The 12,209-nt window shown below is 41.4% G+C and overlaps 1 protein-coding gene across 3 annotated transcripts in view; it reads right to left on the bottom strand.

Annotated features, from left to right (window-relative positions):
* Positions 1–12,209, bottom strand: part of pld2 (phospholipase D2) — a 48,393-nt gene that overhangs the window by 20,539 nt on the left and 15,645 nt on the right. For 2 of the 3 annotated variants that reach the window (XM_083639936.1, XM_083639937.1), the window contains exons 4-7: positions 10,180–10,236; positions 8,982–9,124; positions 8,721–8,814; positions 81–146 (exon numbers count right to left, since the gene is read on the bottom strand). In XM_083639936.1, coding sequence (XP_083496062.1) covers positions 81–146; positions 8,721–8,814; positions 8,982–9,124; positions 10,180–10,236 — 360 coding nt within the window. The remainder of the gene's footprint in view (positions 1–80; positions 147–8,720; positions 8,815–8,981; positions 9,125–10,179; positions 10,237–12,209) is intronic. The other variant, XM_083639938.1, reaches the window with a different exon arrangement.

Raw genomic sequence — 12,209 nt, 5'->3', positions numbered from 1 at the left:
TTTGTGTTTGTGTGTGTGTTTGTGTGTGTGTGTGTGTGTGTGTGTGTGTGTGTGTGTGTGTGTGTGTGTGTGTCTGTCACCATGCTGTGGTCATTCCGACAGAAGGCGTTTTCCAACAGACCATTTAGGTACTCTTCAAGGTATTTCTGCAATAGGGAGAGCAGATGAGAAAATGTGAGACTCATCAAATGATTAGACATATAAAGCAGTCAGAGAGTGAAACAAAGACAAAAGTTTTGTTAAATTGAGTTTGTCTGGGGAAGTCACGTCAAGTTAAGTTTATTTGTATAGCACATTTCATACACAGAGGCAATTCAAAGTGATTCACATAAAATGGATGACACAAGAAAATAAAAGAATAAAAGAAGAGGATAAAATAGACATTTAAGCATCACAACTGAACTTTGATAAAGAGCATAAAAAGTGCATTAAGCGACAAGCGTAGTAGTTGCAAAAATAGCTAAAAACTTACAGAGGACTTGAAACATCATTGGGTTTGCATAAAATCAGATAATATTTGCTCAGTTGGTAGATCATGGCTATATAAGAAAACATGTTTAATGACTTGGTTTTCTTGTAATTGTATACACTTTTATAACTGTAATTTTATACCTCATTTCGCAGAACCCAGGCCTGGATACGATGTTATTTATCTTTATACTGCAGTTTTACGCAAAGTATATCATGAGTGGCTACATCAACACATCAACTGCACCCCAGAGAGCGGTGCTCGATAACTCACTCTCAAAGTGAAGTCAAGTAAAGTCAATAAGTTATCTTACTAACTGTGTCATTGAGACTGCGAATATAATATGGGGGCCTCAGTTAGTGTTATTAGCTATTTCCACTAAATATACAGAAATTCATTACAATGTGACACATTGGGCCCTATTTACACGATCCATAGCACAAGGTCTAAAGCGCATGGCACAATTGCATTTAGGGCATGCCCAAATCTAAATTGCTAGTTACACGGCGCACAATCTGGGCGCAAAGTGGTGGTACGAAGTCCCTTAATTAATCATAGATGTGTTTGGGCATACCATGAACTCAACCAATTAGAGTGCCATCTCTCATTCCCTTTAAAAACCAGGGGCGCTTGCACTTTGGCACATCACAAAGGTGGATCACATCAGATTTGTCTGGAGTACAGGCTTCTGCAGCCAAGCAAAGACCAGCAGACGGCATCAGTAACCTAATGTAGCCTATAGGGAAAAACACCACAGCCTACCTCAACACGTCATCTTTGAAAAAAAACATCTCAACAAAATCAGCATCTGTGTACGAATTTCTAAAATACTATATTTGTACAGGGAAACGGAGGCGTAGCCATTACTTCATTTTAAATATTACAGGCACATTGCCAAATGTGCTTGAGCATCAAAATGGCATAAAGAACTGAGCAATTAAATTATAAAACAATAACAGACTATAGGGTGTAAAAAAACCCATGACAGGCTCTTTCAATCATTGTGAATTTACACCTTGGAATGTGCCATTATGCAACGCTCAGCTCTTGTTTCCTACAGCCTACCTTACAGTGATACACTGCTGTAGCCTATGTTTCCTACAGCCTACCTTACAGTGATACACTGCTGTAGCCTATGTTTCCTACAGCCTACCTTACAGTGATACACTGCTGTAGCCTATGTTTCCTACAGCCTACCTTACAGTGATACACTGCTGTAGCCTATGTTTCCTACAGCCTACCTTACAGTGATACACTGCTGTAGCCTATGTTTCCTACAGCCTACCTTACAGTGATACACTGCTGTAGCCTATGTTTCCTACAGCCTACCTTACAGTGATACACTGCTGTAGCCTACTTTATTGCACTCGGGGTTAAAGTGGGATTGGCAGGTGGGGGAACCCATAGGCTGCCAAGTTTTGACTTCAGCTAGGAGTGAGATTTGTTTATGTGTTTCATTTGTTTGATACAAAAGTGATATAAAACAAATTTCCTCCATTTCCACACCACCTAACCTCTTGGGTTAAGTCAAGAAACAGCAACCCTGTATAATGTTAACTGTCAAGCCAGGATAAAAGAAAGTCTGCACACTGTAGCTCCCTTTAGCTCATTTAATTAAACATCCCAACATGACATTTTCGAGCTACTACTCTCCTTCTGAAGAGCAGTATGTGACGTTTTGAGCTACTACTCTACTTCTGAAGAGCAGTATGTTACGTTTTGAGCTACTACTCCTTCTGAAGAGCAGTATGTGATGTTTTGAGCTGCTACTCTACTTCTGAAGAGCAGGATGTGACGTTTTGAGCTACTACTCTACTTCTGAAGAGCAGTATGTGATGTTTTGAGCTACTACTCTACTTCTGAAGAGCAGTATGTGACGTTTTGAGCTACTACTCTACTTCTGAAGAGCAGTATGTGATGTTTTGAGCTACTACTCTACTTCTGAAGAGCAGTATGTGACGTTTTGAGCTACTACTCTACTTCTGAAGAGCAGTATGTGATGTTTTGAGCTACTACTCTACTTCTGAAGAGCAGTATGTGACGTTTTGAGCTAATACTCTACTTCTGAAGAGCAGTATGTGACGTTTTGAGCTACTACTCTACTTCTGAAGAGCAGTATGTGATGTTTTGAGCTACTACTCTACTTCTGAAGAGCAGTATGTGATGTTTTGAGCTACTACTCTACTTCTGAAGAGCAGTATGTGACGTTTTGAGCTAATACTCTACTTCTGAAGAGCAGTATGTGACGTTTTGAGCTACTACTCTACTTCTGAAGAGCAGTATGTGACGTTTTGAGCTAATACTCTACTTCTGAAGAGCAGTATGTGACGTTTTGAGCTACTACTCTACTTCTGAAGAGCAGTATGTGACGTTTTGAGCTAATACTCTACTTCTGAAGAGCAGTATGTGACGTTTTGAGCTACTACTCTACTTCTGAAGAGCAGTATGTGACGTTTTGAGCTGCTACTCTACGTCTGAAGAGCAGTATGTGAAGAGCAGTATGTGATGTTTTGAGCTACTACTCCTTCTTAACACATTGAATGCCAGCCATGTTTTCATTCCTGTAGGTAAGTTGTGCCAGGGGTGTTTTTGACGATTCTGGCTCATTTTAGAAACAGACGAGGATTCTTTTCTGTTAAGAATTCATGAACACCAATCATCTAAAAATAACTAATAGAATGTGTGCTTTCTCTGTCTAAAAGAGTTAGTTTGCAGAGTTAGTAGTTATGTAGATATTAGCCGTTGAGTACAGCATGGTTTCAGCGTCTGGAAATTTATTCAGAGATAAATGGCTTTTTGTGAAACAGTCACTTTAACCATTCATTTTTGGCATCAGTAAGACCGTCAGACATTCTAAACAATAGTTTTGAACAGTAATTTCCTCCATAACAACAGGAAACACCCCTCTCATTCAAACTCCTCCCTCCGTGTGTCTTGTGTCCTCCTGGCTGTACAGCGGGCGTGTCAGAAGCGCTTTTGCTGCTGCCTGCCTGTGTGCCTGCCTGCCTGCTTGCCTGCGTGCAGACGCTCCTTGTGCGAGTCAAGATGGGCCGGGGAATGCGTGGGCGATGGGCAGATGTTGATTCTGGCCTTTCTGAGGTGTTTCAAAGTGTGTTTCACCTATGATCTATTTTGCAAATCGCTCTCCGCTCTCTGTGTGCTGCTGCCGGTGCGCGGCCGCTCTCAGGCAAGACAAGTCTTGAATGGATTACTGTGAAATCGCCACGGCATTTCCTTGAACGGCTTGGTCCCGCGGCAGTTTTTTCTTTGATTTCGGTCGTCTGGGGGAGCACTGTCAACACTTAGTGGGTCGGTAAAATAGATTATACACATTATCTTGCTCCAATAGTGATCTCGAAGATGTAAAAGTTGTTGATTGATGTACCACCGTCAAAAAAAAAAAAATGTTTATGTAAGACGAGTTAGCTCGTCCTTGGCACTTAAGCGCTGGATTATGTAAGACGAGTTAGGTCGTCTCTGGCACTTAATGTGTTAAGAGCAGGATGTGACATTTTGAGCTGCTACTCTGCTATTCTGAAAAAGAGTAGGAGCTTGAAATGCCACGTTGGGATGTTTCTTTCTTTCTTTTATGCCATCTGCTTTTGGTCCAGCACCTGCCTTGAAGGTTTGTGGATGTGTGTGACTACTTCACAGTATTTACTGTTGAGCTGGAGAAATGATGTCAAGCAACTGTGTTGGTTGGTTGGTGACATCTGGTCTAGGTCACAGCCAGGCCAAACTCAAAGCCCCTCCTATATGGGAAGCTACCATATTCCATGCTTTGTAACAGACTGAGTACACAGGGTGAATTTTATGAATAGAAGTGTGAATAGAGGAGATGTCTTCCCCTGCACAACTTATTTTAATGCAGTGACACAAAATCACTAAAGTGAAAGTTCTTGCCACAAAACTATATTGTTACGTATCCTTGCGCACATTTTTAAGTGGGTATACGGAAATCCTGGAGCTTCTTTGCGGGGGTATACCGTGATTACTGCGTATACCTGCTTATCACGTAGACTACACCACTGTATAGCGTTAAATCATAGGAAATAACCAGTATGGATAACATTTGCTAAATGTGACATATTTGTAGATATATAATAAGCTCTGTCCATTAAATCCTTTTGAAATACAGAAGCACAATATTGTTCAATTAATCTTTCAGCATATCCACAGACATAATATCTCACGTTTCATGTCCACGTCCATGTTCTAAAGGTATGAAATCATATATGTCAAATTACTTCACATGGAGTTTTGATGGTGCTGAGTGGGTCAGTGGAAGACTGCAGAAGAGAGGGAGAGACTTCACATTTGTCTACTAATATGCCCTTGTACCACTAATATGCCCTTGAAAATTGTGTTTGCCCACCCCCTTCTTCTTTGGTACAATATTTGTTTTTTAGAATTCTGAAAATGTCTTTTCTATTTTGCAAGGTAAGTTTGTGTGTGTGTGTGTGTGTGTGTGTTTGAGAGAATGCGAGGGAGAGGGAGACAGGGGCAAAACTTACTATCTGAATAATGCGCCCTTTAAATAGCAGGAAGATACTGTGTCAGACTTTAGACCGGGTTTTTGTTGGTCAATGGCACAAACGCTTTCCGCTGCCTCAAGATAGCAATGCGCCAACAATGCGCCTGACCACACCTAATTGTAAGACCAACACATGCCCATGGGCACAAAGATGAGCGGAAGTACATTGACTATTTAAACAATGCGGGCAGCAGTGGCTGGGTGTGAAAATGACAGCTGCGTCGGAAACTAGTAATGACACTTGCGTTGTGCTTCGCACTGTTTTGTGTCGTGTGTAAGATAGGACCCATTGAATTAATGTTGTTTTGGCATTTTTATTTTCAGGTGTGAAAACAATCATAAGGTCAGTATTTTAACAGAAGAATGTGGCATTTCATATATATATATATGCACACACATACATACATACATACATATATATATTAGCTTTCTACATCTAAATATTTAAATGTCATATACTGTCGATGTATTTTGTTAAAGTGATAATACAGAAGATTTTCATCTAAATAAAATGTCTGTTAAGTCACTATCTATCTGATAGTGACTTAACACAATGGTGATTGAGCCTATGGCCCATTAATGGAAGCCTTTGCATTTTCAGTATTGCAGCATTTATAAACTTGGGGCCCTATCTTCCGACAGGCGCTATCCCCTATTAACGCTTGCGCACCTGTTTGCGCATGCCTTAAGGCTGGGAAGATAGCAGTCCTTGCGCCAGTGTCCAGGTGTTATGCCGAGTTTTGCACCCCAGCGCCGGCAGCATCCCCACCTCACGGGAGCATATTGTAAAGATTTATACAGAAATGTAACTGTTTAAAAGTGATATAATTGTCCGGTAGACGTGACCTCCCTGATTTCTAAGTTAAAACAGCCCAGAAATATGTTGGGGATGCAATTCTCGGCGGGGATGCGGAAACGTTCACGGCAGGTGTCGCAGACGCAAATTAGAGCTGTGCCAAAATCATCTGCGCCTCAAAATGCCTGAGCAAACGGGATTTGGGCGGTCTTAACTACCAGAATTATTCACAGGCGTGGCCAGGCAATGCTGGGCATTACGTCAATCAAAACCAATCAGATTCCCGTCTTGCAATGGCTGTTTGCGTGAGGCATGCAATATGCTGTAATTCTCTCCATGCGTAATTCAATCATGAGAGGCCAGTTGGTAGGATTTAACAAACTTTATTTAGCAATCGGCATGCATGGCAAATACTTTGGCGCATGACTCCATTGGCCAGTGGCGCTGCTCTTGAGGCAAGAGGAGGGCATCTGCATAGGCTAGGAGATCCCCCCCCCCCGTGGGGGATCCTACAGGAGTCAAGACTCATTGGTGGCGGACTGGGGAGGTGGGTGGGGCAAAACAACGCTTCAGAGGACGGCTTCAGGGGAGATGGACTGCCGTGAAGCTAGCTGCTGCTATGATCGGCCAGAGAGAGAGAGGTGACGTAGAACCCTTGCTATATATATGAGAATGAACTGACGTCATTGCAGACGTCATACTTGGACTTTGAGTGACCACGTCATACTAGAACTTGACTGACGTCACGGGGTGATCAGGTTATGCATGTGTGGCCTTCTGCTTGAAATTTGGTCTGGAGACCTCACTAGAGTGTACTCACTCGTGCGAGGACAGAGAGAGCTTATTGACAGATTGTCTGTGGTGCCAACGACCCTCCGGGTTATGAAGGTAAATAGCCTATGTCCATTGTCCAACAAGTTTTCTCAATTAATTTCCCTCTTTGCGATGTGATAAAAGTTTCTCAGTGAGTTATAGTTGATTAGCTCACTGAATTATCTGCTAATACCCAATTTTAGCAGCATAATTTGATGTCTTGGCATGGCAAGGCTGTGCATAATGACATATCCAAAAGGAATTCTACTTTGTACTGCGCTGCGCTGCACAGAGATTACAGTGTGCTCCCAGCGCAGTGAGGTATTTGCGCGTAAGCGGTCCTTTTCAAAGCTCTTAGCGCAAAGTAATTGCGCTCTGCTGATGATAGGATAATGCCATCTTCCCAACATTTTAGCGGTGAAACGCCTGCTTTGGCATGTGGCAGCCTATGCCCAGTACAATTATCACAGGCATGCGCTTGTGTCCGCCCCCAATTTGCATTGTGCACAGCGTTAAACGAGCGCAAACGCTAAATTAGCGCTTTTGGGAAGATAGGGCCCTTGGTGTCTGTGGTGACACAGGGTGGGCGGAGCTAACACAATAGACTCACTCTGTAGGTTACTGTAGGTTCCTGACAAGTCTTGTGTGAAGTAGGATAACAAGCTACTTTTTCCAGTCTCTGCTAGCATTACGGGTGGTTACTATGGCCGAACAAACTGAGTAATGTCACATAATAGACACTTTTCACAGCTGCCATTTTGTGTCTAAAAGGCAGGATAAACACAGGTGCAACCAACTCACTAATTAGGGCCACAGCACTGGAACACCAAAATGGACTGGAAGTTGGAAACCCTAATTAATGTTTTGGTACCCCTGTGTTTATCCTGCATTTGGGACACAAAATGGCCACTGTGAAAAGAGTCTATCCACCTTATTTTTGAATGCCCTACCTACTGTAAAAAATAATTGTGGGTACAAGGTCTGGTTTAACGTGACTTATTATTGCAGCTTGCCATTTCCTTTGTTATACTCGGCTGCAGACCTATGCTGCAATACCGAATTATAAACCGGAAGCTGGAGCACGTTATAAAAGTTATAAATATAGTCACGTTATAAACAACTAACCGACGCTGGCGGTCCGTATGGAAACAGTGTTACTTGAAATGGTTAAAAGTTAAATCAATTTGGTCATTCAGTGGCGTTTTACTGCCATGTAAAGTAACTAACGCTAGCCGCTAGCATTAGCTACAGTAGCCGACTACCCATAATGCATTACATTATCCCAGCACCCGAACGGCTGTAAAATCCTCATAGACGTTTTTTTTGTCAAGTTAAAATAGTCTATTACACCGGAAGAAGCACCCATCAGGCAGATCAGGCAAAAATGGCCGCCAAAAATAAGGTGGATAACACTGTTTAGATGTCACCTGCAATTACCACTAATTGCCAATAGGTGTCACCCAAGAGAACAAAACTGAAATCTGTCATATTATCACTTTAAGAATGCAGAACAAAATAAATAAATATTCTAAAATCCTGTTACCATTTGGTAATTCAGAGCACAAAAAGTATAATTGTAATATATTTTGTAACAAGACACATTTGTATGTATTGTGTGTTGAAGGGGCTTCTAGTATGTATATGTATGTATGTATATGTATATGTATATGTATGTTTAACTGGGACTGTAAATTCATGTAAATTCCCTGCACATTTAATGCCTATTTAACTTAGCCTGTAAATTTCATGTACATTCAATGTAAACTCTTATTTAACTCAGACTGTAAATTCATGTAAATCCACTGCCTATTTAACGCCTATTTAACTGAGTCTGTAAATCTCATGTAAATTCAACGTAAATTCATATTTATTATCCACAGAACACTTCACCACTCATGTACATATTGTATATATTTACTCGATTTGATTGCACTTGCAACTTTGTGATTGTCTTTAGTTATCTTCCTACTTCTTATCTCTGTATATTGATGTGACCACTACGCTGGATACAGACACTAAGACAAATTCCTCGTATGTAACTTGCATACTGTGGCAATAAAACTGATTCTGATTCTGATTCTGATATGTGTGTCTGATTTGCTTGATACCATTTTGCTGGAGGTCCTTCTGGTCCGTTCAGTCCCGGCAAGGCTGGGCATTTCCTCAGACATGGCCCTCAGCTGCTGCCTCTCCTTTGCAAATCTACGGGAGGGATTTGAATATTCAAAATGCATAGTGCTTACCTAGATGAGAGATCACAACAAGCCGCTGCACCCATTTCAATTGCGTCCCTCCCCATGAAACAAATGTCCTGCCACACAGAAACAGCGTGATTTGCATGATTAAGCTGAACAGAGTGGTGGGCCTACCTTCCTAGAGGCAGGAACTGCAGCATCATCTTGTGCTTGTACAGGTCTCGATGGAGTTCCTGGAAGTGCTTGTACTTCCTCTTCACCGTCCAGTTGAACTGGCCGTGTGTCAGGTGCACAGTGTACAGGGTGCCCACACGCACCTGCACACACATATTATTATCATTATCACCATGGACATAAACACACTAGTATACATCTCAGAAATCAAAGCTTGAAGAAAGCCACACAAAATAATTGCATTTACTGAATGAAATTGTATGTTAATTAGCTTATACCACTACTAGCCTTATACCTTACAGTGACTATCTAAAGCCGCATTACCAAAAGCGAGTAGAGTACTCTACTCTAGAGTAGAGTAGAATAGACTCAATGTAGAGTAAAGTCTAGAGTAGAGTAGAGTAGACTCTAGAGTAGAGTAGAGTAGACTCAATGTAGAGTAGAGTAGACTCTAGAGTAGAGTAGAGAAGAGTAGACTCAATGTAGAGTAGAGTAGACTCTAGAGTAGAGTAGACCTCTAGAGTAGAGGCGATACTATGCGGTCAAAATGCACCATAATACTTATTCAGCAGTTACTAGTACTAGTAAATGTAGCTTTTTAAGGTGTCTCCTGTTTTTACAACTTGTAAACTAAGCAGATATGTCACTGAATCATATGGGACTAGTCATTTTAAGGTTAAGGTTTAGTTTAGTTTAGTTTACTTGTTTGACAATTCAAATTAAAAGGACACTTCCATGGTTGCAACACCAGAATACATGCACAATTAAAAGAACATCAAGGATAACACAAAAAAGTTACAGAACTTATTAGAGTTATTATTATTGTTAGAGTACTTAGCTTACTGGTGAGAGTGCCAGTAGAGACTAATAAATGACATAGTTGATATTTATGTATAAATCAATAGCCAAATAGAATTAAATGACAAATCATTGTCCCCTTTACAACCAGTAAAACCAGGAAAGTGACTGATCTAAAACATCATAGCTCCTAGTAACTACTGAATATGTATTGTAGAAAATAGTGGACTTCCTGGGCTCCATCTCCCATGATTCTCCACTTGCTCACCTATGACCTTTCACCCAGTTCAATCATTTCATGCACACCTGCCAACAATCCCAGACTGATTAGACCCAGCCCTCATCCCTGTTGTATTTTACACCCTAAGCCCTCTTTCACTTTGTTCCTTGGTAGAGTTACCATGCTGCCTTGGTTTGCCCAATCCTTCTGTGTGCGTAAGCAGGGCCGTGCAGAGACCTTTAGAAGGGCAGGTGCTCAATGTTAAAAGGGGGCACATGCAGATTTGCCAAACTTGCAAACATATTTTTGAGTACCCATAAAAGTGTAACGCTTAATTCACATGCTTTCACACCACTTCACTTAGGCCATGTTCAGACTAGGAGGCCAAATCTGATTTGTGAACTTTAGTGACCTATTGACTTTATCCAGATTGGTTTTATGAGTCTGGACGCTCCAAGTCTGATTTGTGTCACTTGTCCCAAACCACATATGGAGGTAGTTTCCAATCTGCTTTCGACTGATGTGACTTCAGTGCGGACGCGCAGATCCACCAAATCTGATTTGAACGTCACTCGCAACTCGTCATCAAATGCTTCTGTGCAGGAAAACCACGTCACCAACGTACGTATTTACTGACGCCCACGTCGTTACCATAGCAACCCATGCAGATAGGCTGTTTAGGTCTGGACACACAGATCTGACTTGAGAATCAGATTTGTGGCAGTGCGGATACACTCCCAAATCAGATTTGGGAAACCAATCAAGATAATGATGATTAATGACTTTATCAGCAAATCAGATTTGCCTGTAATGTGAACATGGCCTTAGTTTGCACATGGTCATTATCTCAATCATTGCCATATCATCAAGTTATTCAACATCAACTATGAAGAAAAGATTACAATCATACTGTATATTCTTTAGAATAATTCCTTTGACCTCTTCTACTCCCTACCACACACATTTTCTTTTTTAGGGGGGCAGGGGATCTTCAAGGGTGAGATAGCAGGTCAACTCAACAGTATATGCCACATAGAAGTGGTAAGTGGGAGTGGAAGAGCTCAGCACTGTCAAGTCTTTTCAAGTCATAAATCTGTAATAAACATTGTGTCCTGGTTAGGCAACTATTCAAATGTTGAAAGTTTAGAGTGTATAAGTGCTTAGAACATTATGAACTGGAACTTATATGATGGCCAATGTCATCACCATGTTCATTTATGTCTCATAAATTGTTGCAGCAAGATTTAACCATTTTGACCACTCGAGAATTGGGGGGGGGGGGGGGGTCAGCAAATAAGGGGCCGTGTCGTCAGGGAGTGTTTTCTTCAGGTCAGAGTGCTTGCTTCGGAAATAATGTCCAGAGCGCTTCCAAAGTGCACACATACAGTGCACGCAGAGTGCTTATTTGTTGCTGTCAAAAAAAGTGACATAGATGAGCAGGGCACCTCTCCAAAAGTTTCATTTTCTCTGCTTGAGGCACCCAGAGCGCCCAAAAACACCAGGCATCGAAAGCACTTAAATGCCAGGTGTGCTGCTGGGAAGCTCCTAGCGCGTCCTTACCATCGAGAATGAATTGCAGAAAGGCACTGGCAGCTCAATTAAACACTTCCTGTGGACACGGCCGCTAAGACACCACGACCTTGAGGAACACCCATTGACTGTATATTATCGGAAGACCATAGAAAACTCATACTGTGATTTGGTATCAAAAAAATACATTTGGAGATTTCTGTAAGAATTGCAATTTATCTGCGATTGGGTGGCGATTACTTCTGTTCTGGAAATTGCTCAGAAACTCTCTTATTGTCAACATACCCACAAGCCATACATCCACTGAATGCCTATAGATCTCTAGGTTGTGGTTGTAAAGTTTCATGAGGCTGTGATTATGCTAGATGTCACAATAAGTCATTTTATACAGTGATGTCAAGTTTCGAAAGATTGTCTCACTACAATGAAATGGATACTATGTAATTCCAAGACTGTATAGCAGGGATACTCAACTTGCTTTGCCCGGGGGCCACTTTTGTAAAATGATAGGAGGCCAGGGGCCAGTTAATAAAGAAACATTAATATACATTTTTCTGTAGCGGATTGTAGGTTTTTGGGGTGTCAGCCAGAGTTTAGTCTGACAATTGTGTGCACACAGATAGTTTAAGTTAGTTAGGTTATGTTAGTTAAGTACATATAAGTGCCTGGGTGGTGAGCAG

This window comes from Poromitra crassiceps (genome assembly GCF_964638095.1).
Source record: "Poromitra crassiceps genome assembly, chromosome: 1".
Classification (NCBI taxonomy): Eukaryota; Metazoa; Chordata; class Actinopteri; order Beryciformes; family Melamphaidae; genus Poromitra; species Poromitra crassiceps.
The sequence above is the reverse complement of the archived record's forward strand: the minus strand, read 5'-3'. Positions and strand labels throughout refer to the sequence as shown.